The sequence below is a fragment of the Anomaloglossus baeobatrachus genome, chromosome 9 (genome assembly GCF_048569485.1).
Source record: "Anomaloglossus baeobatrachus isolate aAnoBae1 chromosome 9, aAnoBae1.hap1, whole genome shotgun sequence".
Taxonomy (NCBI): domain Eukaryota; kingdom Metazoa; phylum Chordata; class Amphibia; order Anura; family Aromobatidae; genus Anomaloglossus; species Anomaloglossus baeobatrachus.
Window position 1 is genome coordinate 36556896 of NC_134361.1, and position 27531 is coordinate 36584426.

The 27531-nt window shown below is 44.7% G+C and overlaps 1 protein-coding gene across 1 annotated transcript; it reads left to right on the plus strand.

Annotated features, from left to right (window-relative positions):
- The first annotated feature begins 51 nt into the window (after positions 1-51).
- DMAC2 (distal membrane arm assembly component 2) lies at positions 52-27530 on the plus strand. The gene is made up of 7 exons (XM_075323545.1): positions 52-128; positions 5271-5452; positions 20053-20133; positions 21177-21316; positions 22319-22481; positions 24650-24841; positions 27443-27530. Exons 1-6 carry the CDS (start codon positions 111-113, stop codon positions 24810-24812), a joined length of 747 nt encoding a protein of 248 aa, XP_075179660.1. The 5' UTR covers positions 52-110; the 3' UTR covers positions 24813-24841; positions 27443-27530.
- Position 27531: the final 1 nt, after the last annotated feature.

Consider the following 27531-nt stretch of genomic DNA (forward strand, 5'->3'; position numbering starts at 1 on the left):
GCTGCTCTCGGCGTTATATACGACCAGATGTTAGCCACACCCATCTTCGACCTATCCACCAATCAGGGGTTTCGGCGAAGTGAGCTCTCAACACGTGGTCTACGGTCATCATGGCGGCGTCCAGACTGGTAGGTCAATGATAGAGAAAGATGTTTACGGTACAGATCCTGGGCAGAGCGCTGTCACCTGCGTATATACCTGTGTATGTGCGCGCTGTTATGTACCGAGGTCACGTGCTATGACAGTCACCGGACCTGAGTTGTAGTTACCGAGTGTACGGGCAGCAGGATTTACCATAGTGTGTGGTATACCGCTGTCTTTGCCATAGCTTCTCGTATATTTGGTTTAATACGGTAGCAGTTACTTGCTCTATGGAGGAGATGACAAGCGCAACCAATTGGCGCGCCGCTTTTATTTGCTAAGTGGCATTGGTATAATGACAGCTGGAATCTGATTGGTGGCCAGCTTTATGCCGTCAGGAGTGGTTCTTTAACCTTTTCATGACTGGTTGACATTTTCTCATTTTTGTGCTTTTGTTTATCTTTCCTCCCCTTCTTCCAAAACCCATATTTTTTTTTTTTTATTTTTATTTTTTGGGTGGTTGAGTTTTTGAACGATACCCATTCATTTTCCCATATAATGTACAAAAAAATGCTGGGAAAAATTCAAAAGTGCGGTGAAGAAAAACAAAAACCCTCCTCAATTCTGCCAGTGTTTTTTTTTTTTTTTTTTTTTTTTTTTCACCATCATATTTCTCCAGGTCAGTACGATTATGGTGTTAGCAAACTTATATACGTTTTGTTTTAATATTTAAATACATTAATGAATGAATAAAACAAATTTAGACTTTTGTAAAAATAAAAATTGCTGAGACCCTCTAAGTTTTGGGGTAAAAACGATTTAAATTGTTGTTTGTTTTTTTTTAATTTATATAAACATTTTTTTATTTTTTTAACAAATTTTTTTATTAAATTAATATTTTCATAGATGAAAACTCCTACGAATGCGGACATACTAGGGAATTTTATTTGTTCATCATACATAGTTTTCCAGTTTAAAACTAAAGAAATAGAAAAAAAATAATAAATAAAAAATATAAAAATAAAATAAAAAAATTAAAATAAAATATGGTATATATAATTTATTATTAATATGATATATATTTATATTATATACACATTATTAATAGAATTATTTATTATCATATATATTTTAAATGATATTTAAGTTTTATTTTTGTTATTAATAAGCATATATATTTTTATTTTTCATATTATTATTATCATTATTAATAGTAAGAAAATCATATATTTTTATTTTATTTTTCATATTATTATTATTATTAACCCCTTCACGACCGCGGGCAGTAAAATTACGTCCTATTTTAACGTGACTTAACAACCAGGGACGTAATTTTACTGCCTAAACTTCATTTGATTGCCGTGGCCATAGCAACGGCTTTTAAATGATGTCCCCTGCAGTTTCTTGCAGCAGGGGACTTTTGCTTGACCCCAGGGGGGGGCGGCATCGCAACCCCCCATCGACGTTCGTTGTGATTGGCTGTTCAAATCTGAACCGCCAACCACAACATTCGCACTGATTTCGGCAAAAATAATGCCCGAATTAGTGCGATACTGTGAGATCCTGCTATGATCTATTGTAGCAGCTACAGCAGATCATAGGTGGATCTCAAACATGCCGCCCCCAGCCCCTGCAGCACTGATTGGAGCGATCGTGCTATGACGCGCAATCGCTCCAATCAGTGTGCAGTGGGGCGGTCTGATCTGCAGGTGGCCGCCCTCCCCAGGCCTGTGCTGGTCTGGGGACCCTCCCCCAACATGTCTGCAGCGTGTTACTTGTGGTACCACGCCACCGCTGCCGCCGCAGACGCCGCCTCTGATGTCACTGCTTCTGCGCCTGCTCCACGTGAGTATTCCACTCCCGTTATGGCCCCTGCGCGCTCCCGTTATGGCCCCTGCGCGCTACCGTTATGGCCCCTGCCCGTGCCCCCCCCAGATCTGCCCCCTCACGCCCCGATCTGCCCCCCCGACATCCCGATCTGCTCCCCCTGCGATCTGCCTGCCTCCTCTGTCATCTCTATTCTGCTTCCTTCCTTCCTTCCTTCCTTCCTTCCTTCCTTCTTTCCTTGCTTCTCCGGTATCCCCCTCTGCTCTCCCGCGCCCCCCTCTGCTCTCCCGCGCCCCCCTCTGCTCTCCCCCTCCCCTCTCCCCTTGACGTCCTCTTACCTGCCTTCACCGGGTCGTCCGATTTCTTCACTGGCCCGATCACATCTGCATCCATCTCTGGGTCCTTCTTCCTGGGTCTTCTGCTGATCTGTCCAACGTCCTGCCTGAGGCTCCTGTACAGCTGTCTATCTCGCTTGCCTTTTGTTCCTCCTGCTACTCCTCTGGGTACTGTGAGTATAACTTTTTTTTTTCCCCTGTATCCTGTCCATTTTTACACCTCATCTGTCCGTGCGTCCCGCCGAGCACTGATCACGGATGCAGATAACGGATCTGCATCCCTGCTCAATTATTGGCGTGACTTTTTTCCGTATCCGCGACGCTTTTTGTATCGCATCTGTCCGTGCGTCCCGCCGAGCGCTGATCAGGGATGCACATAACGGATTGGCATCCCTGCTCAATTTTTGGCGTGACTTTTTCTTTTTTTCCGTATCACCGACGCTTTTTGTATCTCATCTGAATGTGCGTCCTGCAGCAGTCGATCAGTGCACCGCGTCTGTGCGTTTGAAAAGTCAAATGGCGTTCCTTCTCTTCTGAGCCCCACCATATGCCCAAACAATTACTTTCCACCACATATGAGGTATCTGCGTACTCAGGAAAAATTGCACAAGACGTTTTATGGTACATTTTTTCCTGATACCCTTGTGAAAAAAAAAAGCTACGTGGTTCAAGTAACAGTTTTGTGGTGGAAAAAAAAAAATTGTATTCATGGCTCAACATTATCAACTTGTGTGGAGCCCCTTGGGGCTCGCTAAACATCTAGATAAATTCCTTGAGGGGTCTAGTTTCCAAAATGGGGGTCACTTGTGGGGGAGCTCCATTGTTTAGGCACCTCAGGGGGGTCTCCAAATGCAACATTACGTCAGCTAATGATTCCAACCAATTTTGCTGTCAAATGGTGCTCTTTCTCTTCTGAGCCCCGCCATGCGCCCAAACAATTACTTTCCACCACATATGAGGTATCGTCGTACTCAGGAAAAAATGCACTATAAATTTCATGGTGCATTTTTTACTGATACCGTTGTGAAAAAAAAGCTACCTAGTTGAAGCAACAGTTTAGTGATAACAATTTTATTTTTTTCTTTTCACGGCTCAACGTTATAAACTTCTGTGAAGCCCCCAGGTGTTCAAAGTGCACACCAAACATCTAGAAAAATTATTTGAGGGCTCTAGTTTCCAAAATGAGGTCACTTGTGGGGGAGCTCCATTGTTTAGGCACCTCAGGGGGTCTTCAAACCCGACATGGCGTCTACTAATGAGTGCAGCTAATTTTGTGTTCAAAAATTCAAATGGCGCTCCTTCCCTTTCGAACTCTGCCGTGCGCCCAAACAATTGATTTTTACCCCATATGGGGTATCAGCGTACTCAGGAGAAATTGCACAATAAATTATAGGGTGCACTTTCTCTTTTCTCCCTTGTGAAAATTTAAAATTTTATGGCTAAAGTAACATTTTTGTGTTAAAAAGTAAAATTTTTCATTTTTTCATTCCACATTGCTTTGGTTGCTGTGAAGCTCCTAAAGGGTTAATAAACTTCTTGGATGTGGTTTTGAGCAGAGTGAGGGGTGCAGATTTTAGAATGGGGTCACTTTTGGGTATTTTCTGTCACCTCGGCCTCTCAAAGTCACCTCAAATGTGATGTGGTCCCTAAAAAAAATTCGTTTGTAAATTTTGTTGGAAAAATGAGAAATTGCTGATGAACTTTGACCCCTTCTAACTTTCTAACAGAAAAAAATGTTGTTTCGAAAATTGCGCTGATGTAAAGTAGACAAGTGGGAAATGTTATTTAGTAACTATTTTGTGTGACATATTTCTCAGATTTATAGGCATAAATTTTCAAAATTTGAAAATTGCTAAATTTTCAAAATTTTTGCAAAATTTCATAAATTTTCACAAATAAACGCAAAAAATATCGGCCTAAATTTACCACTGACATGAAGTACAATATGTCACGAAAAAACAATCTCAGAATCGCAAGGATCCGTTGAAGCGTTCCAGAGTTATAACCTGTCAAAGTGACACTGGTCAGAATTGCAAAAAATGGCCCGGTCATTAGGGTGTTTTAGTGGCTGGGGGTGAAGGGGTTAATAGTAATAAAATAAATATATATATGATTTTCTTATTACTATTAATAATATGAATAATAAAATAAAAATAAATATGATTTTCTTATTTTTCATATTATTATTAATAGTAATACGAAAATCATATATTTTTAATATTATTATTATTATGAATAGTAATAAGAAAATCATATATATTTTTATTTTTTATTATTAATAGCAAGAAAATCATATACATTTTAATTTTATTTTTCATATTATTAATAGTAAGAAAATAAAAATATATATGATTTACTTATTATTCATATTATTAATAGTAATAAGAAAATCATATATATTTTTATTTTTCATATTATTATTGTTAATAGTAATAAGACAATCATATATATTTTTATTTTTCATATTATTATTGTTAATAGTAATAAGACAATCATATTTTTATATTTTATTATTATTAATAATAATAATATTATTTATTATTATTATTAGTAGTAGTAGTAGTAGTAGTAGTATTTTAGTTCTTTAGTTTTAAATTGGAAAAAGGGGGAGATTCAAAGTTCAAATTTTTTTTCTACATTTGTATTTTTTTTACTCTACTGATTTGTAGAATCTATGTCCCCAAGTTGTTGTTGTTGTTGTTGTTTTACGCTGTGCTAACGAACCCTTCCCTCGCCCCTCAAAAAAATACCAAACAATAAAATAATTCTATTTATTTCATCATATCACACCACACTTGGATTTTTTTTTTGTCCCTATTTTCAGGACATTATGCAATAAAATGAACAGTGTCATTTAAAATTAGTGCTGATTTTTTATTTTTTTTAATTTTCTATGTAGATGGGAAAAAATAGGAAAGGGAAAAAGAAGAGAGCAAAAATAATGAAAAATGTCCCTGTCCTAAAAGGGGTTAAATAGTGGGAATGTTGGGTGTATAAATAGTGGCGGTGTTGTGTTTCCTGTCTCAGGTGCGGAGTATCCGAGCGCTGCCGGCCATCAGTCCCGGGATCCGACGTTACGGCTCATCCACCTCTTCTTCTGACACCAAAGAGAAGGTCCTGCAGTATTTTCTGACTCGCTCGTTCTCCTTCCAGGCCCTAATGAGGTGGAGCATCAGCTTCAAGAACTGGAGACTGAGTATTAAGAACCAGTACGTATTCAGTACTACACATGGAGACACTTAAAGGGGTTCTCCACCTCTTAGGACATTTTTATTTATTTTTTTCTTTTTAAATACTTTTTGAAATTCAGTTTTATTACAAATTTTGCACCATTTGGCTCTTGCAAGGTTTTTTTTTTGTGTGTGTCCACTTTACATTCATCTTTTATTTCATAATTCAGCTCAGAAAAAGACATAAAAGAATAGGAAACTCTCCCATTGGATCATCAGATTGAGCTTCACTGACTGATTCCCAGTTAACTCATTCTGTATCCCCCAGCAAGCTCTATAACACAGAGGAAGCAGATGGCAAATGGTGCAACATTTTTAATGGAACCCAATTGCAAAAATGATTTTTTTCTTATGTAAAAATACTTTATTTTAACCCTTTCACTCATGTCAATTTTATGAAGAGATCATTAATATGTATGTTTTAATCCAAAGCTTGAAACAAACGAGGTATTTCTGGGGGTTGTCCAAAATGGTCCTCTTCTGTTATTACATGTAATCTTGTTGGTCCCCAACCCAGGCACCTTTTCCATTGGTCAAAGCAAAGAGCCTCCCAGTAATGAGACATAATGTTATGCCTTAGCTCCTGGATCTGTTGGAATCAGCTGATCACAAAGGGTGACTTTACTTTAGATGAAGACTTTAACCCCTCCACCACCTGTCGAGTTTTTGTTTTTTTTCCCCCTTTTCGTCCAAGAGCCACAACTTTTTTACTTTTAACCACTTTTAATGAGGGTTTGTGTTTTTGCAGGGTGAGTTGTACTTTTGAATGACACCATTCATTCTACCACACATTGTACTGGAAAACAGGAAAAAATTCCGTTTGAGTTGAAATTGCAAAAAATAAATAAATAAATAAAAATATATATATATATAATGTAATTAAAAAAAAAAATATATATATATTACACTGTAATGTAATAAAAAAAATATATATATGTAATGTCAATATATATATATATATATATATATATTGACATATATATATCTTTTTTATTACATTACAGTGTAATATATATACACACTGTAATGTAAGAAAAAAAAATATTATATATATATATATATATATATATATATATATACACTGTAATGTAAGAAAAAAAAATATTTTATATATAATATATTATATATATATATATATATATATATATATATATATATATATATATATATTCGAAAGACATACTGATTGGGGCTCACAATCTAAAGTCCCTATGCGGACAGTATTGCCAATGTATGTAAAGTGCTGTGGAATTAATAGCGCTATATAAATGAATAAAGTGATGTCATTATGACAGGAAGAGGAAGCGGAGCAGAGTAAACACACAGATCACACTCCCTGGACGCCGCACAGAAGCACTTCCGTGTGACCTCCAGGTGCCCGTGCAGTGTGTGCCCCGCTCCAGCCCCGCCGCTGCCCGCACTGCTGTGTGTCAGTGTCTGCCCGCAGTGTCAGCAGCTCCTTACACTGCAGTGCTGGCATCCGCGAGGATGCCGAGCGCTGCTGTCAGGAGGTGAGATGAGATCATTACCTGCTGTGATGATCTCCTGCCTCCTGACATCACTGCTGTCTATGCCCATCTCGCGGGCAGCCCAAGACTGTCACTAGCGGTGACGTCATGGGCTCTCGCGATACTGATGAGAATGCGGCGGGCATAGAAGGCAGTGACAGCACTGACGTCAGCAGTACAGGAGATGATCACAGAAGGTAATGATCTCATCTATGCTCCTGATGGCAGCGCTTGGCATCCTCTGCAGTGACCTGGGCTGACCTATTGATGTTAGCTCAGGTCACTGCATTACTCTCCCAGCCAATGGGGAACATTCTGTTCTTCATTTACTGGGACAGTGACTATGGTATGGATCGCCGTGGGACCCCCTTATAGGATTATACCGGACCTGGAATTGATCTTTTTTTTCCAATAAATTGGTGAAAGAGGGAATGTTTTGGGGAGTGTTTTTTCAAATAAAGCTTTATTTTTGTTGTCTATTTCTTATTTCTTACTGACTGGGTTGGTGATGTCGGATATCTGATAGACGCTTGACATCACTAACCCCAGGGCTTGATGCCAGGTGACATTACACATCTGGCATCAACCCCATATATTACCTCGTTTGCCACCGCACCAGGGCAACGGATGAGCTGGGGCGAAGCGCCAGGATTGGTACGTCTAATGGATGCGCCACTTCTGAGGCGGCTGTGGCCTGCTATTTTTAGACTGGGGAGTGTCCAATAACCATGGACCTCACTAGTCTGAGAATACCAGACCCCAGCTGTCCGCTTTACCTTGGCTGGTGATCCAATTTGGGGGGACCCCACGTTTTTTGTTTTAAATTATTTAATGTAAAATAACAGTGTGGGGTGCCCTCTGTTTTGGATTACCAGCCAAGGTAAAGCTGCCAGCTGTGGTTTGCAGGCTGCATCAGTCTGCTTTACCCTAGCTGGCTACAAAAGATGGGGGGACCCCACGTCGTTTTTTTTTAATTATTTATTTTTTGGCTACATACAAAGTTAGGCACCCTGTAGTGCCGCATGAAAGTCACTAAAGTGTGCCAGCTTAGAATATGCAGGAGGGTGGGACATTATATAGGTCTTTCTCATCTATTCTCCATCTATCTATTATCTATCTATCCATCTTTCCCTCTATCCATTGTCTGTCTAGCTATCGATTATCTATCTATATTATTTATTGCAGTTACAGCATAAAAAACCGCAGGGACCAACCTGCGGAAAAACGGCGGCAAAAACGCATGCGGTTTTAATCTTCAACTCCCAGAAGTTTCTCAAGAAATTTTCTTGAGAAAAATCACTTTTTTCTAGTGCGCACATAGCCTAAGAGAGAGCCGCTGTCAGATATCTCTGGTGGCTTCTTATCTCCTGTAGAACAAGGCAACTGACAGTTCGAAATCGGACAAGCCAGATCCTTTGCTTCCTGCAACAATTATCTGGGGTACCCATACATATTAATGTTGGTCAACATCGGTGGGTTCAGCAGACATTAGTATACTGGGTATGGGGGTCCAGATATAATTAAAGACTCAAGGGCTATGCAGAACGTCACGCAATGTCTTTTTTTGGTCTGGTCATACAACCCCCCCGTGGCCGCATCATTGTTGTACCAACCTTTCGGGTCACTGTCTGAGTTCTCCAGGTGTCAGCACCTTCCTAAAGTTGGCACTCTATAGCCCGCCATATACATTGGATGTCTGATCATCTGTCCGGCAGCCATCATGAACGTCTCTCCCATAGACAGGAGCGCTCGTTCAGCAGTTCTATGTGAGAGCCACTGTTGGACATCTCTGGTGGCTTCTTATGTTCTGTACAACAAAGCAATTGGCAGCCCTAAATTGGACAAGCCGGATCCTTCACTTCCCGCAACAACAATTGTCCTGGGCACCCATAAATATTATTGTCGGTCTACATCATCGGTAGGTTCGGCAGACATTAGTCAACTGTGTATAGGGGGGTTTTGGTCCAGAAATAATTAAAGATTCAAGGCCCATGCACAAGGCCACACTATGGCTTCTTTGGTCTGATCATACAACCCCTGAGGCCGAACCCATTGTCCAGCAGACACCAGACCAGCTTTGATCCTCAGGAGATAATGGGTTATTTAATATGTAAATGTCCACAGGTCCTTCCAAAATATTCAGGATTGTCTACGAAACAAAGGAACCTCTTAATATGTAACCACCTCGCCTCTAGGTGTGAAGACCTGCCCTTGTCTGCCTCAAGCAAGATCTAGCGAAGATTTAGACCCCACAGATTTGGGCAGCAGAAATGAAAAATGTAATTTTTTTCGTATAAAATTTAACTTTTCTTCTTCACAAGTGCGAATGAGAGAACAAGAATTCCCGAACTTACAAAATTCCTCTGGAGAACAGTGACCCCACGTGTGGTCGTACCCTACTGTTGGGGTGCACGGCTCTGAAAGTAAAGAAACGCTAATTAGAATTTGCTGGAATGGATTTTGGATTCCATGTTGCATTTGCAGAGTCCGTGAGGAATTAGTAGAGTGGAAATTTCCAATAAGTGACCCTATTTTTGAAATTAAGTTCCTTAAAAAAATAATCTAGGGGTTCAGCTGTTTTCTAAAAATTAATGTGCTTTGGATGGTACATAGTAAAATATAACACTTTGCACACATACAGTTAGGTCCAGAAATCTTTGGACAGTGACACAATTTTCGCGAGTTGGGCTCTGCATGCCACCACATTGGATTTGAAATGAAACCTCTACAACAGAATTCAAGTGCAGATTGTAACGTTTAATTTGAAGGTTTGAACAAAAATATGTGCTAGAAATTGTAGGAATTGTACACATTTCTTTACAAACACTCCACATTTTAGGAGGTCAAAAGTAATTGGACAAATAAACCAAACCCAAACAAAATATTTTTATTTTCAATATTTTGTTGCGAATCCTTTGGAGGCAATCACTGCCTTAAGTCTGGAACCCATGGACATCACCAAACACTGGGTTTCCTCCTTCTTAATGCTTTGCCAGGCCTTTACAGCCGCAGCCTTCAGGTGTTGCTTGTTTGTGGGTCTTTCCGTCTTAAGTCTGGATTTGAGCAAGTGAAATGCATGCTCAATTGGGTTAAGATCTGGTGATTGACTTGGCCATTGCAGAATGTTCCACTTTTTTGCACTCATGAACTCCTGGGTAGCTTTGGCTGTATGCTTGGGGTCATTGTCCATCTGTACTATGAATCGCCGTCCGATCAACTTTGCGGCATTTGGCTGAATCTGGGCTGAAAGTATATCCCGGTACGCTTCAGAATTCATCCGGCTACTCTTGTCTGCTGTTATGTCATCAATAAACACAAGTGACCCAGTGCCATTGAAAGCCATGCATGCCCATGCCATCACGTTGCCTCCACCATGTTTTACAGAGTATGTGGTGTGCCTTGGATCGTGTGCCGTTCCCTTTCTTCTCCAAACTTTTTTCTTCCCATCATTCTGGTACAGGTTGATCTTGGTCTCATCTGTCCATAGAATACTTTTCCAGAACTGAGCTGGCTTCATGAGGTGTTTTTCAGCAAATTTAACTCTGGCCTGTCTATTTTTTGGAATTGATGAATGGTTTGCATCTAGATGTGAACCCTTTGTATTTACTTTCATGGAGTCTTCTCTTTACTGTTGACTTAGAGACAGATACACCTACTTCACTGAGAGTGTTCTGGACTTCAGTTGATGTTGTGAACGGGTTCTTCTTCACCAAAGAAAGTATGCGGCGATCATCCACCACTGTTGTCATCCGTGGACGCCCAGGCATTTTTGAGTTCCCAAGCTCACCAGTCAATTCCTTTTTCCTTTTTTCTCAGAAAATTCCCGACTGTTGATTTTGCTACTCCAAGCATGTCTGCTATCTCTCTGATGGATTTTTTCTTTTTTTTCAGCCTCAGGATGTTCTGCTTCACCTCAATTGAGAGTTCCTTAGACCGCATGTTGTCTGGTCACAGCAACAGCTTCCAAATGCAAAACCACACACCTGTAATCAACCCCAGACCTTTTAACTACTTCATTGATTACAGGTTAACGAGGGAGACGCCTTCAGAGTTAATTGCAGCCCTTACAGTCCCTTGTCCAATTACTTTTGGTCCCTTGAAAAAGAGGAGGCTATGCATTACAGAGCTATGATTCCTAAACCCTTTCTCCGATTTGGATGTGAAAACTCTCATATTGCAGCTGGGAGTGTGCACTTTCAGCCCATATTATATATATAATTGTATTTCTGAACATGTTTTTGTAAACAGCTAAAATAACAAAACTTGTGTCACTGTCCAAATATTTCTGGACCTAACTGTATATTCTATATCAGTGATGCAAACCCCCCTTAAAGAGGTTTTCCCACAAACAAAATAAATTTTAACGTTCATTATAATCAATAGATCTTAGGCTGGTTTCACACTACGTCTTTTTAACATCCGTTGAAAACGTTATTTTAGCGGAAGTACGGATCCAGTGCAAATGCGTTTTTATTTCAATGCATTTGCAATGGACTCGCGTTAACATCCGTTCACCTGCGTTTGCGTGCGTTATAGTGCAGATCCGGTGACTTGCAGTTTTTTAACATGTTTCAAAAACGCTACTTGTAGCGTTTTTGAGCTGCGTCAAAATACTGCAAGTCACCGGATCCGCACTATAACGCACGCAAACGCAGGTGAACGCTGGCGTGCTGATAGACAGGATCCTGCTTTCTTTGTCGCTCTATTGGGAGACCCAGACAATTGGGTGTATAGGCTATGCCTCCGGAGGCCGCACAAAGTATTACACTCAAAAGTGTTAAGCCCCTCCCCTTCTGCCTATACACCCCCCGTGCTCCCACGGGCTCCTCAGTTTTTTGCTTTGTGCGAAGGAGGTCAGACACGCACAGCACAGCTCCACAGATTGGTCAGCAGCAGCTGCTGACTATGTCGGTTGGAAGAAAAGTGGGCCCATATAGGGCCCCCAGCATGCTCCCTTCTCACCCCACTCTTGTCGGCGGTGTTGTTAAGGTTGAGGTATCCATTGCGGGTACGGAGGCTGGAGCTCACATGCTGCTTTCCTTCCCCATCCCCCTCAGGGCTCTGGGTGAAGTGGGATCCTATCGGTCTCCAGGCACTGAGACCGTGCTTCATCCACAACTCCTGGGAGACTGCTGGATAGGAGCTGGGTACCGTTCAGGGACATGGCCCTGCTACGTGAAGGTACTCTGTATCTCTGTGGGGACCGCGCACGGCAACACCTCAGCTTTGCTGGGTGTGCTAGTGCACCGGGGACCGCGGCGCTGCCGGGTTAAACTGTGCCATTACACACTCAGCGTCGCTGAGTGTGTTTATATGTAGGGGCTACCGCGCTAACCGCCGCTGCCATGTGAAACTGCGGCGCGGCTGGGACTTGTAGTTCGCCAGGGACTTCGGCGTCGGCCGCGCTTTTACGGCGGCGACGCTTATACTCGAGTCCCCGGCTTGCTTGCGGCCTAGTTTCCTTTTCTCCCGCCCTCAGCCCTGACAGGCAGGGGGAAGGGCGGGACGCTGCACGGAACAGAGCAGCACTGAGGGCTGGAGTATGATTTCCATACTCCACCCTCCTCACTGTGCACAGTGTGAGCACCTCGGCTACGCCCACGGCTCCCTCCTCTCGTCAGGACGCCGCAGCCATTTCCTGTCAGCTCCTCCGACGCTGCAGAGAGGGACAAACACTGGGAGACACAGACACGGTCTCTGGTGGCCTCATAACCGCTTTAGGCGGATGGTAAGCAGCACCTGTTGGTGCTAGCCCCATGGTGCTGTAGTGTATTGACACATTATTTGTGTATAGTATATATTTTACACTGTATGAGCACAGTTCATTCTGGCTATATACCCTATTGTGTTACTAGGGAAAACAATAGCATGGCGCCCACGAAAGGCAGGGGTGCCAAAAACACAGGCTTATTATGCTGCCTGCGTCGCTTGTACAACCCAGCTGCCGACAGGTTCCATTGACCCTCATCGTGTGCAATGTTGGGCCCCTGTGACACTTTTTCAGCCAGGGCCTCTGCTAAGAGGGGCCCAGGGGGAGCCACCTGTTGACACTGTCCTAGTGACGGGGACGGAGTTCGCAAAACTCTCTGAGACTATGGCTAAGATACTAGAAGCCTTGCAGTCCAGGCCGGTATCTCAGCACAGGGACTCTGTTGAATCATTGTTCCCTGGCCCCCCTCAGTTGGACCAACAATGTCCTCCCGGGGTATCTCATGGATCCCAGGCTGAGGGTTCTGACACAGACCCCAGCCCCAGACCGACTAAGCGAGCTCGCTTAGAATTTCCCTCGACATCATATTGTTCAGGGTCTCAGCGGGGGGAATCTCTGATTGATGATGCGGAGACAGCTGATCAGGATTCTGATCCTGAGGGCGCTCTCAATCTTAATACTCCAGACGGGGACGCCATAGTGAACGATCTTATTGCGTCCATCGATCAAATGCTGGATATTTCTCCCTCAGCTCCTCCGGCGGAGGAGTTAGCTTCTCATACACCGAGTATGTTTCTAGACCACTCTGATTTCAGAGAGGCAGTCCAGAATCATCATGCTTGTCCAGATAAGCGTTTTTTCTAAGCGCCTTAAGGATACACGTTATCTTTTTCCCCCTGACGTGGTTAAAGGTTGGATTTAGTGTCCCACAGTGGATCCTCCAATCTCCAGACTGGCGGCTAGATCCATACTTGCAGTGGAAAATGGGGCCTCGCTCAAAAATGCCACTGACAGGCAGATGGAGCTCTGGTTGAAATCCATATATGAAGCTATCGGAGCTTCTTTTGCCCCAGCATTCGCAGCCGTATGGGCGCTACAAGCTATCTCAGCAAGCGCAAATTGAAGCAGCCACATGCACGGCCGCGCCACAAGTGGCATCCATTTCCACCCAGACATCGGCAATTGCGTCTTACGCTATTAAGGCTGTCCTGGACTCTGCGAGCCGTACGGCGGTCGCGGCCGCCAATTCGGTGGTACTCCGCAGGGCCTTGTGGCTACGGGAATGGAAGGCAGATTCTGCTTCCAAAAAAGCGCTTAACCAGTTTGCCAATTTCTGGCGACAGGCTGTTTGGCGAGCGTCTGGATGAAATCATCAAACAATCCAAGGGAAAGGATACATCCTTACCCCAGCCCAAACAGGACATACCCCAACAGAGGAGAGGGCAGTCGAGGTTTCGGTCCTTTCAGGGCGCGGGCAGGTCTCAATTCTCCTCGTCCAAAAGGTCTCAGAAAGAACAAAGGAACTCTGATGCATGGCGGTCTAAGTCACGTCCTTAAAAGGCCACCGGAGGCGCCGCTAATAAAGCGGCTTCCTCATGACTTTCGACCTCCTCTAGTAGCATCCTCGGTCGGTGGCAGGCTCTCCCGCTTTTGCGACACCTGGCTGCCACAAATAAAAGACCGCTGGGTGAGAGACATTCTGTCTCACGGTTACAAGATAGAGTTCACCTCTCGTCCCCCGACTCGATTCTTCAGGTCATCCCCGCCTCCCTAGCGAGCCGAGGCTCTTCTGCAGGCGCTGCGCACTCTGAAGGCAGAAGGAGTGGTGATCCCGGTTCCTCTTCAGCAACAGAGCCACGGTTTTTACTCCAACTTGTTTGTGGTCCCAAAGGAGGACGGGTCTTTCCGCCCGGTCCCGGACCTGAAACTGCTCAACAAACATGTAAAGACCAGACGGTTCAGGATGGAATCCCTCCACTCCGTCATCGCTTCAATGTCCCAAGGAGATTTCCTTGCATCGATCGATATCAAAGATGCTTATCTCCACGTACCGATTGCTCCAGAGCACCAGCGCTTCTTGCGCTTCGCCATAGGAAACGAACACCTGCAATTCGTGACACTGCCGTTCGGCCTGGCAACAGCCCCACGGGTTTTTACCAAGATTATGGCTACTGTAGTAGCGCTCCTACACTCGCAGGGTCACTCGGTGATCCCGTACTTGGATGCTGATCAAGGCACCCTCTCAAGAGGCATGCCAACGCAGCCTCGACGCTTCCCTGGAGACTCTCCAGGGTTTCGGGTGGATCATCAATTTTCCAAAGTCAAATCTGACACCGGCCCAATCGCTGACATATCTTGGCATGGAGTTTCATACCCTCTCAGCGATAGTGAAGCTTCCGCTGATCAAGCAGCAGTCACTACAGAAAGGGGTACAATCTCTCCTTCAAGGCCAGTTACACCCCTTGAGGCGCCTCATGCACTTCCTGGGGAAGATGGTGGCAGCAATGGAGGCAGTCCCTTCCGCGCAGTTTCACCTGCGTCCCCTTCAATGGGACACTACGCAAATGGGACAGGAAGCCGACGTCCCTCGACAGGACCGTCTCCCTCTCTCAGGCGACCAAAGCTTCCCTTCGGTGGTGGCTTCTTCCCACTTCATTATCGAAGGGGAAATCCTTCCTACCCCCATCCTGGGAAATAGTCACGACGGACGCGAGTCTGTCAGGGTGGGGAGCGTTTTTTTCTCCACCACAGGGCTCAGGGTACGTGGACCCTGCAAGAGTCCTCGCTTCGGATCAACGTTCTGGAAATACGGGCAGTGTATCTTGCCCAGAAAGCGTTCCAGCAGTGGCTGGAGGGCAAGCAGATCCGAATTCAGTCGGACAATTCCACAGCGGTGGCATACATCAACCACCAAGGTGGCACACGCAGCCGGCTAGCCTTCCAGGAAGTCCGGCGGATTTTGATGTGGGTGGAAGCCACGGCATCCACCATATCCGCAGTTCACATCCCAGGCGTGGAAAACTGGGAAGCAGATTATCTCAGTTGCCAGGGCATGGACGCAGGGGAATGGTCCCTTCACACGGACGTGTTTCAGGAGATCCGTTGCTGCTGGGGGGTGTCGGACGTCGACCTCATGGCGTCCCGGCACAACAACAAGGTACCAATGTTCATGGCACGGTCTCAAGATCCCAGAGCTCTGGCGGCAGACGCCTTAGTTCAGGATGGTCGCAGTTTCAGCTCCCTTATGTGTTTCCTCCGCTGGCACTGTTGCCCGGAGTGTTACGCAAGATCAGGACCGACTGCCGCCGCGCCATCCTCGTCGCTCCAGGCTGGCCAGGAGGTCGTGGTACCCGGATCTGTGGCATCTCACGGTCGGCCAACCGTGGACACTACCAGACCGACCAGACTTGCTATCTCGAGGGCCTTTTTTTCCATCTGAATTCTGTCGCCCTCAACCTGACTGTGTGGCCATTGAGTCCTGGACCCTAGCGTCTTCAGGGTTATCTCAAGACGTCATTGCCACTATGAGACAGGCTAGGAAACCGACATCCGCCAAGATCTACCACAGGACGTGGAAAATTTTCCTGTCGTGGTGCTCTGCTCAGGGTATTTCTCCCTGGCCTTTTGCCTTGACCACTTTTCTGTCCTTCCTTCAATCTGGACTGGAAAAGGGTTTGGCGCTCGGCTCCCGTAAGGGACAAGTCTCAGCGCTCTCTGGGTTTTTTCCAGAAGTGCCTAGCCAGGCTTCCACAGGTACGCACGTCCCTGCAGGGGGTTTGTCACATCGTTCCACATTACAAGCGGCCGTTAGATCCCTGGGATCTAAACAGGGTTCTGATGGTTCTTCAGAAACCACCATTCGAGCCAATGAGAGATATTTCCCTCTCACGACTTTCGCAGAAAGTGTTTTTTTCTAGTAGCAGTCACTTCTCTTCGGAGAGTGTCTGAGCTAGCAGCGTTGTCGTGCAAAGCCCCTTTCCTGGTGTTTCACCAGGACAAGGTGGTTCTACGTCCGGTTCCGGATTTTCTCCCTAAGGTGGTATCCTCTTTTCATCTCAATCAGGATATCTCCTTACCTTCTTTTTATCCTCATCCAGTTCACCAATGTGAAAAGGATTTGCACTTGTTAGATTTGGTGAGAGCACTCAGACTCTACATTTCTCGTACGGCGCCCCTGCGCCGCTCGGATGCACTCTTTGTCCTTGTCGCTGGCCAGCGTAAAGGGTCACAGGATTCCAAATCAACCCTGGCTCGGTGGATCAAGGAGCCAATTATCGAAGCCTACCGTTCTGCTGGGCTTCCGGTTCCCTCAGGGCTGAAAGCCCATTCTACCAGAGCCGTGGGCGCGTCCTGGGCTTTGAGGCACCAGGCTACGGCTCAGCAGGTGTGTCAGGCGGCTACCTGGTCGAGCCTGCACACTTTCACGAAGCACTATCAGGTGCATACCTATGCTTCGGCGGATGCCAGCCTAGGTAGACGAGTCCTTCAGGCGGCGGTTGCCCACCTGTAGGAAGGGGCCGTTTTACGGCTCTCTTACGAGGTATTATTTACCCACCCAGGGACTGCTTTTGGACGTCCCAATTGTCTGGGTCTCCCAATAGAGCGACAAAGAAGAAGGGAATTTTGTTTACTTACCGTAAATTCCTTTTCTTCTAGCTCTAATTGGGAGACCCAGCGCCCGCCCCTGTTTTTTGTGTACACATGTTGTTCATGTTGCATGGTTTCAGTTCTCCAATATTCCTTCGGATTGAAGTTACTTTTAACCAGTTTATAATTCTTTTTCCTCCTTCTTGCTTTTGCACCAAAACTGAGGAGCCCGTGGGAGCACGGGGGGTGTATAGGCAGAAGGGGAGGGGCTTAACACTTTTGAGTGTAATATTTTGTGCGGCCTCCGGAGGCATAGCCTATACACCCAATTGTCTGGGTCTCCCAATTAGAGCTAGAAGAAAAGGAATTTACGGTAAGTAAACAAAATTCCCTTCTTTGTACTGAGCATGCCCAGAAAGTACTGAGCATGCCCAGAACCAGTCTCGCGTGATCTGTCTATCTCTCTACTCCCTCCCTCACCCTCTCTCTCTCTATCTCTGTCTTTCCCCCTTCCTCCCCTTCCTCTCTCCCCCACCTGAGAGCTGCGGACACTCGTAACCAAGGTAAATATCGCGTAACCACTTCTCTTAGTTACCCGATGTTTACGTTGGTTACGCGTGCAGGCAGCCCTGCTCCTAGCAGCTGCAGACACTCGTAACCAAGATAAATATCGGGTATCCAAGGCCGATGTTTACCTTGGTTACCAGCGTCTGCAGCTGTCAGAAGCCGGCTCCCAGTCTAGTTCCCCTCACTCCCGATCACATGACTCCAATGCCCGCCCCTAAACATCCAGTGCAGGATCCTGCAAAATAACAGATGCGTTTGCATGCGTTATTTGCTGTAAAAGCAGGATCCGTATTTCCGCTAAAATAACGTTTTCAACGGATGTTAAAAAGACGTAGTGTGAAACCAGCCTTAGAATAATAATTTCCACAATTGGATGTGTTTAAAAAAAAAATGTTCCTGTGCTGAGATAATCTTATATATGTGTCCCTGCTATGTGCTGTGTAATGGCCGTGTCTGTCCGTACAGTGACATGGTCTGATCATACCATAGCTCCTGGGCAGGGGGGAGTAAAAAAGTATACAGACATCACAGCACGGGATCACAGCTGATTCTTTTTGTGAGGTAAAACATTTCCCTGTCTGTTTTTAAAAAATGTTTTACCACAAAGAAAGCATTATTTGCGATCCTGTGCTCTAATATCTATATACTTTTATGCGTCCATCCCTGCCAAGGAGATGTGGTATGATCAGACCATATCCCTGTACGGTCAGACACGGCCATTACACAGTACACAGCAGGGACACATATAAAAGATTATCTCAGCACAGGAGCATTATTTTTAAACACCTCCAATTGTGGAAATTATGATTATTTCAAGATTTATTCATTAAAATAAACTTTGTTAGTGGAAAAATACCTTTTAATCCCTTCACGATTTTGTATGTACCTGTACGTCCAAGGCTGTGTCTGTCTCTTTAATGCGGGCAGAAGAATCGGACAGTGTGAGCTCCAAGTCCCCTATTGGGACAAGTAGAATCAATAAAAAGTGTAGAAGGAAAAAGTTTTTAAAAATATGGAAAAATGAAAAAAAAAAAAACAAACAAATTGAAATCACCCCCCCTTTTGATAGAATGGGATAGAAAAAAAAATTTTAGATAGAAAAAAAAAATACACATATTTGGTATCGTCGCTTTTAGAAATGCCTGATCCATAAAAATGTAAAATAATCTTATCAATAAAGGGTATAATGAGAAAAAAACGCCAGAATTACATTTTTTTTGGCTTCAGCAACAATAGGCGATCAAAATATCCCATCTACCCAAAAATGGGATACAAAAAAGTCAGCTCAAGACCTAAAAAATAAGCCATCACTGAGCCCCAGATCCCTAAAAACGAGAACACTATGGGTCTCGAAAAATGTCGACAAAAGTGCAATTCTTTTTTTTTTTTTTTTTTTTTTTTTTGCCCCCTCACAAATTAAATAAAAATAAAACTACAGTATACATGTTTGGTATCAATGAACTCGTACAAACCTAAGGAATCATATTGTCAGGTCAGCTTTATTATATAGTGAACATAGTAAGTAAAAAACCCAAAACAATTGAGGACTTGCACTTTTATTGCAGTTTCACTGCACTTGTAATATTTTTTCCAGTACAATATGGGGCAGAATCAATGGTGTTGTTCGAAAGTACAACTCGTCCCACAAAACAAGCCCTCATATGGCTATATGAATGGAAAAATAAAAAAGCTATGGCTCTTGGAAGAAAGGGAGGAGAAAACGAAAGTGAAAATGGAAAATTGCTGTGTGGTGAAAGGGTTAATTTAAGTGGGATATTTGGGGCACATAAATCCCATAAATGTGGATGTAAACTGCTGTTTGGTCTCAAAAAGGAAGGAGAGCTACTCGTCTTTTGTTTTTTACTTCTTTGCCTAGTCCATCTACAGGCCTTGTTCCGCAATGGTCAGGCTTCTTTAGCTGACAGTTCCCAGAGGATATTGTTTAGGCCTCCGACTGCCTCAGGAGCCATCACGGCCTGCGATTATGTCGGGGGCAGAGGGGGTGGAGAGGTACTGAGTGAATCCCTTCCTTTTGTCAGTCACCATCTAAGGGGGAGTCTTCTTTTGCGATTGATCCTATCAATGACTGATCAGCGGGTATCTGATTACTCAGACCCTAAAAATGCCTGTGTCTAAGTAACGAATTTTGATACCCTATAAATGGATTCATGGTAATATTGGTTATATTGATTTCACTTTTTATTTAGACCCCTTCATCGCATAGAAGCATTGTACGGAAATATCGTGGCTTCCACCTTCTACACGCTGGAGCAGGGGGGAGGAGTGAGGTATGGCCGCCGTCCCGTAGATAGCTCGGGGACATGAGTATTTTTCTTCTTTGGTTGGGGAGCAATTAAAGTGATCACAAATCAGGGTTCACTTTATTATTTGAAAAAATTGCATAATAAACAACCCCTTTTAAGATGTTGTTTTCCATCCGTATTGGTTCCCTCGAGGTTTCCCAGATAAGACGTTATCCTGCCGATTTGGGACCACCCCTTTTATCACCTATCCATACTATGGGTACTTATTTTCTGATTGCTTGGTGTTGGACCGCTGGGATCACCGGTGATCCTGAGTCCAGCATTGGTGCATCTTTAGGAATTAAAGGGTGGAGGGGAGCATAGGGGGCGTGATCCTGAGTCCAGCATTTGGCCATCTCTGGGAATACAAGGGTGGAGGGGAGCATGGGGGGTGTGATCCTGAGTCCAGCATTTGGCCATCTCTGGGAATACAAGGGTGGAGGGGAGCATGGGGGGGTGTGATCCTGAGTCCAGCATTTGGCCATCTTTAGGAATGCAGGGGTGGTGGAGAGCATGGGGTGCGTGATCCTGAGTCCAGCATTTGGCCATCTTTGGGAATAAGAAGGTGGAGGGGAGCACGGGGGCGTAATCCTGAGTCCAGAATTTGGCCATCTTTGGGAATAAGAAGGTGGAGGGGAGCACGGGGGGCGTGATCCTGAGTCCAGAATTTGGCCATCTTTGGGAATAAGAAGGTGGAGGGGAGCACGGGGGGCGTGATCCTGAGTCCAGAATTTGGCCATCTTTGGGAATAAGAAGGTGGAGGGGAGCACGGGGGTGTGTGATCCTGAGTCAAGCCTTTGGCCATCTTTAGAAATGAATGGAGTAGAGGAGGGCATGGGGGGGGGTCACCACTCTTTCAACAGGGAATTTTAGACCCCTGTTCTTGGGGTTGTTGGTGGACTTATTAGTCGAACCCCTGGTATTCAGCAAGTTATCAACTCTCCTGTGTATGGATGATTACTCTCCGGATGTGGACGACTCCTTTAATATCATTACATCATTTGAGTGTCACCATCTCTTTGCTACAGGTTTAAGGGTCACACTGAGTGGTTTCGGCCAAACCGCAGGGGTCGGTATACCTGGGATTTCCTGCAGCACAAAGACACCCCTATAGAGGGCCTGGACTTGAGCGGAAGCATGGTGAACTTCATGGGGCTGAGCAACATCGGTGAGAGCAAAGTCACTGCCGTACAGGAATTTAAAAGTCAGATATTGGAGAATGGAAAGTTCTGAAAAGTAATATTTCAATTAGTCAACATTTCCAAGACCTCTGCTTGCTGTGCGTGAATAGGAACTTACCAAGATCGCATAGTTTCCTAGTCTCGGGCATATAGTGAAATGTTATGTTTACCTTTCACTGGGAATAGTGAAGCATTGGGGAAATTTATCAAGATAGGCTTTTCGTCCCGCCATTTTCACACAAAAAGCGAGTCAGGGGCTGATCGCTGGAATATCTGTGCTCCGGAAAATGAAGTCTACCCCAACTGGCGTAGATTAGAAAAAATGCGGCTGATATTTTTCAGAAATAGCGCCTCCTCTGATTGTAGGCTGTGCACGAAATTGCAGCTTTGCTCCATTCACTTCAGTGGGACTGAATTGCAATACCACACACCACCCATAGTCAGAGGTGGCACTGTTTCTAAAAGCAGCCTTGTTTTACTAATCCTAATCAGGAACTACTTTAATTTGTTACGTGTTGGTAGACCTCGTCCTTTTTGCTGAGCCCCATCCACTTTTTACAAAATGTTTTGACTTTTTTTGATGATAATGGAAAACCGGCTGCAGTTAGCGCTTTTCTCACTCTCCCAGGGTCTATCACTGAGTCTTTGTAGCTGTTCCCAGTGTCTGTTATTGTCCGCATTCCTGACAGCGCTGCTGCCAATCGGTGCCCTCTGCTGTAAACACGCAATGAGCTCATTGATTGGCTGCAGCGCTAGACACTAACAGACACTGGGAGCAGCGACGGAGACTAGACCCAGGGAGGGTGAGGAAATCACTAACTGCAGCTAGTTTTCCAACTTTATTTGAAGATTGCTGAAAGGGGTTTTCCAGTTTTGGAAAACCCCTTTTAAGAACCCTTCAAATAAAATGGAAAACCCCTGTAAACACAAGTTACGGGACAATGAGGAAAACAAAGCGTGATGTAATGGGTTGTCCTTCTGCTGCACAGATTCCCTGCCGGAGCTGCGGACGCTGAACCTCAGCCACTGCCATCACCTGGATGACTGGGCGTTAAGTCGGCTGCATGTATTTAAGGATTCATTAGAAGTCCTGTCGTTGGCTGGATGTCGGCAAGTGACAGAACGGGGGCTGGCGACCCTACACCACCTGCAGTGAGTTCCCTCCTGTTTTACCAAAAGTGATTTGGCAAGTTATACATTTGCATAGAATACATGCAATTTCATCCGACTCCTTCCAGGTACCATGTGGCATTATTTCCTTCATGATTGGACAATTTTCGTAATTATGCAGCCTAAAGACACGCCCCCGAGGATCCACGAGCACCGCCCCCTTGGAAAGACCATAGCACTAAATAAAAAGGCCTATATCTTTGGAACCGTGTGGCGAATTTGAGAATAAATAAACATAAAACGGCATATTTGGAAGCAACGGGAATAACAAGAGCAAAAATTGTCCACTTTGACCTCGTGACAAGTCCTCCTTAATGATTTTTGGGCTTCTGACCTTCAGGACCCTTGTAATCCTGAGATTGATAAAACCACAGCACTTCGTCATCTGCACAGCCAACCAGCTGAGGTCCCAGGGGTTGGACCTCTAGCAGTAATTAAAGGGGTTGTCCATTACTTTGACACCCCCTTCTTGATGCTACAGAGCACCATGTGGTATATAAACACCCTATACTCATCCCCTGGACTGGCGCCATTCCAGCAATATCAGAGCTGATTCTTTTAGCTCATGCTTGGCACTGTTATGTCACGTGAACGCTGCAGTGCTCTTGTGACATGACAGTGTCATGCGAGCATAATCAGACACTACGCTGGATCGGGAGGTGACTATAGGGTGTTTTGCATTTAAGAAGGCATTAATCAAGTAGTGGTGGCTTGTTTTAGCAATGTGCCATCACTTAATGAAATGGTAATACTCCTTTAAGACCCAAGTCTGGAAATGTGGTTGTGCATGTGTGACGCCCCTGAGGCTCTGGTTGCCACAGGCACCTCAATTAACACTAGAAGTTCCAGAAATTTTGAGCTCCCCCCTGAAGTCCTGAAAGAGGGTCAAATGACCCTTAGTCCAAACTGAATAGCACTAACTAGAAATTAAATGGCTAAACTCAATGGAAAACAACAACCTCCTGTGGTGCGACAGTAATGGCCTTAATTACAGAACCAAAGACGGTGATTATAGTATGTTAGTTAAAATTCTTCAGGTCATTCGACCCGTCTCTGGGTTCCAAAGGTAGACATGTTAAATGACCCCTCTCTGGGACTTCTAGTGTTAAGGTGCGGTATCTATCTCAGGTAAGGAGGGGGTTAATCATTGGTGTTCCACATTTACACACAACATACAGCTCAAGAGCCTTCACACAGGGTGGGATGGCTCAGGTTAGGCAGGGGGGTGGCCATCACGATCATGGGACTTCCCCGGTCACTGAAGCCAGCCACCTGGGGGGTGGGTTCCACTTGGGATAGAAATAGGCACAACAGACTCACATCAAGGACAGACCCGTCAGGACCATAGTTCTGGCAAGACATCTCTGGAAAACGTGGACTTTACTGGACCCGAGGCTTGGAGCGAAAGGGTAACTTACTGCGGAGGGGGACACCCTAGAAATAGGACTCTCTCCTTCTCTCTCAAAACACCGGTGGTGGCCCCTTACCGGATCTGGGATTGGCTGGAGCCCATCTCGGCAGTGACCAGTGTGACCGGGCTGGCAGCTGAAGATGTGAGTAAACTACACCCTGAACCTGTAGAGACTGTGTTGGCTCGTCCTTAGCGGGGCCGCCCAGCGCTTATGCACCAACGACCGTTAAATCCCTCTTCATCCACCCGGGGCCTGCTCCGCCCGTGGGGAGCAACACCATAACACCATCATGGCTGCCATAACAGTTGCCCCAGTGAGGAATTCTGCAGCGGCGGATACTCCCTGGCTGCGTACCACAGGTGGCGTCACGACAAATGTTTCCCAATACCCCGCTTCCCCCACCATTAACTGTACGCCTCAGGGCAATGGAACCGGGCAAGGCCACCCGTGACATCGCCTGACCTGACCCGAAATGGCCCGTGAACGAGTCTGCTAACCACCTGCCTCGTGGGGCGCTACTCGTGTATCTTTATTACTGATGGGTCCAGCGAGTTGAATCCTGGCTTCCCAAAATAGCGGATAACCGGCTGCCCCAGACATAAGAGATTGATGGTCCATTTTGTTTCATGGAGAGGGGGTGTTATAATAAATGCTCCCCATTGTGCCCTCCTAGATGACAGCCATTAATAACTGATGGCTCTGGCATTGATGTGGCCTAACTTGCGGTGCTTTCCTCAGGAATCTGAAGCATTTGGATCTGTCTGACCTCCCTGCTGTCAACAATAAGGGATTAACCCTGATCCTCCTGGAAGAGGTCTTGCCGGCCTGTGAGATTGTAGGGATTGATTACACGGATGGGCTGCATACAGAGATTCCTGCCAGCTCGGAGGGGACGAATTGAGTCAGATCACTGAAAGCCGGGCTACTAAGGTGAGCGGAGCGGCCATCACTACTTTTGATCTTGTGATAATCTTAAGTCTAGGATGTACATTCATCTTTGAATTAATTTTAACATTCATAAATGCTTTTGTCCAGAGCTGCATTCATAATTCTGCCAAACTCAGACCTCCCAGCATTCTTCCCTGAGCTTTACTGGTTTCTTGCATTCATGGGAGGATCGTTACACAAGACAATTTTTTTTGTTTAAAGGGTTATTCCCATCTCTAAGCTCCTATCCTAATATGTAGTGGGTGTAATAATATTAATATTAACAAATAGCTCCAATTAGAAATGTAGTATAGTTCTCTTGATTAGCTATGTCACTTACCTCATGTGCAGGGCATTGCAGTAGCTTAGGTATCCATGGTGATGACCACTCATATAGTGACGGTTAGTCAGTTGCTTGTGCTCAGAACAATCGCTCCCCACTATGAGTTGGCCGGCGCCCCCAAACACAATAGACAGTCAGGCCAGTCTGTCAATATTGGTTGGCTCCGCAGATTTAAGTCCAATGTGTGTAGTGGCCCTAATATCATTTGGGGCATTTTATAACCTGTACTCTCCAGTTATCAGCAGTTTTCTCCTGTACAGGTGCCATCTCTGATTTTCAGTTGTCTCTGAGCTCGTGGGTGGAGACTAGCACATAGCACACACAGACATGAGGGATATCTGCTCTCCTTTCTCTATATACCCCATACCTGGGACATTGTACAGGAACACTAAGCAATGTAGCTGTGAATATAGAACTTGAGATAAAAAAAAACACTTCCTAGAAAACAACAGCATGGAGACCATTATAATGAAGTACCAAGCGGTGTAGCTGTGAATCCAGCATTAGGAGGGTGCAATAAAACACACTGATGAGCAAAAGGGTAACAATGTTTTGAACTTTTGACTTTCAGGCTCCATATCGCACCCTCCACTACAGCTTTGAGCGTGAGACGACCTTCATTTTATAGACAATCATCTTGGCTATAACATGCATAAATGTGACTTTCAGTTATTTAACATATAATTAGTTATGCAGATTCTCATCATGTCACTGCATTGTTACTGTTTTGCTTCTGATGTTTGAAAAATCTTTTTCTTCCTATATACTAGAAATCACAACCTGTTCTCACATTCCCCAATAGCTCAGTGTGTTATTAGGTTAATTCCCAAGCGAAAGGTCATTGGTTCGAATTGAGGAGCCGCTATGAAGATTTCCCAAGAAAAGAGAAACAGCATCATCCAGCTTATCGATAGTGGTCTTTAGGCCAAGAAAATTGCCAAACTGCATCATGTGAGGCCATGATAGCTGGAAGAATATGAAGTGAAGTCTGTCCATCCATTCAAAAGTCAAGAGATGCCCAGGCAAAATCTTGGGAGTCAACAAGTCGTCTTATCACAAGGTCTATAAGTTCTGGCGCAACAAATACGGCAGTGGAGGCGGCTCATATGCTTCATAATAGTGAGATCACAGACGTCCATGCGGGCACCGAACATTACACAAGTCTGGAATGGTGGCCCGAAAAAAGGAGAAGCCTCAACTTCAATATCGTCAAAGAAGCGTCGGCTCAAGTTTGACAAAAAGAACGAAAAGTAGACAGAAGAAGATTGGAAACGGGTGATTTGGAGCAATGAGACGAAAGTCTATAGACTAGGCTCTGATGGGGACAAATAGGTCTGGAAGAAACAAGAGGAAAAAGAAGCTAACGAATCGAGAAAGTGAAGGAACTGTCAAGTTCGGTGGAGGAAGTCTGATGATATGGAGGTGTTTTACAGCCAAAGGCGTTGGACACTTTGACCAGTATCGATGGTGACCTCACTTCTGAGCCATATGTCAATATCCTACAAGATGAGTTACTCCATACACTTGAGTGCTATGGGCATGAATGGGACGACAAAGTGTTCCAGCAGGACAACGACCGAAGCATACCGCAAGATAGGAGAATAAATGGTTCAATGACAATGAAGTGGAGGAGCTGGATTGTCCCCACAGTCCCCAGACCTCAACGCAAGGGATCACTTGTAAGTAGAGTTGAGGAAAAAGCTGTATATATCCCCAAGTGACCGACCAGTATACACCAACATTGGGAACGTGTAGAAGAGTCCTGGGATCTGATTTCGGGTGAGACATGCTTGAATCTAATCTAGAGCACAGAAGGATTCAGGCAGTGCTGAAAGCCAAAGGCGGATTTACAACATACTAACAAGATAAAAATCTAAATGAAATTTTTTTAGGAGCAAAACAGTAACAATGCAGTGACATGACAAGAATCTTTATAACTAATCATATGCTAAATAGCTGCAAGTAAAACCTATATACGAGATAGCCAAGATGATAGTCTATAGAATGAAGGTCATCTCACGCTCAAAGCTGTAGTGGATGGTGAGATATGGAGACCAAAAATCAAAAGTTCAAAATATTGTTACCCTTTTACTCGTCAATGTACTAGTAAATAGCAGCATGTAAGCTATTATCCCGTACTATTGAGAGGCATCTGTGAATCCAGCACTGGGAGAGATATACAGTTACTATAAAGCGTCTGATTTTTGTGTGTTTGTGTCTCCCTCCAGTAACTTGTTTCTTTTATACTATCTTTTCCATAGACTTCTATGGGCAGCAGAATTTAACCTAATCTCTCTGTGGAAGGACTTTTGGATCCATAGCTAGAAGGAGTGTGAAGAAATTGTCTGTA

Coding starts and splice junctions, on each gene's coding strand:
- DMAC2 (XM_075323545.1), top strand. Junction 20,134..21,176: donor GAGCAGGGGGGAGGAGTGAG/GTATGGCCGCCG, acceptor TCTTTGCTACAG/GTTTAAGGGTCACACTGAGT. Junction 21,317..22,318: donor CATGGGGCTGAGCAACATCG/GTGAGAGCAAAG, acceptor TCTGCTGCACAG/ATTCCCTGCCGGAGCTGCGG.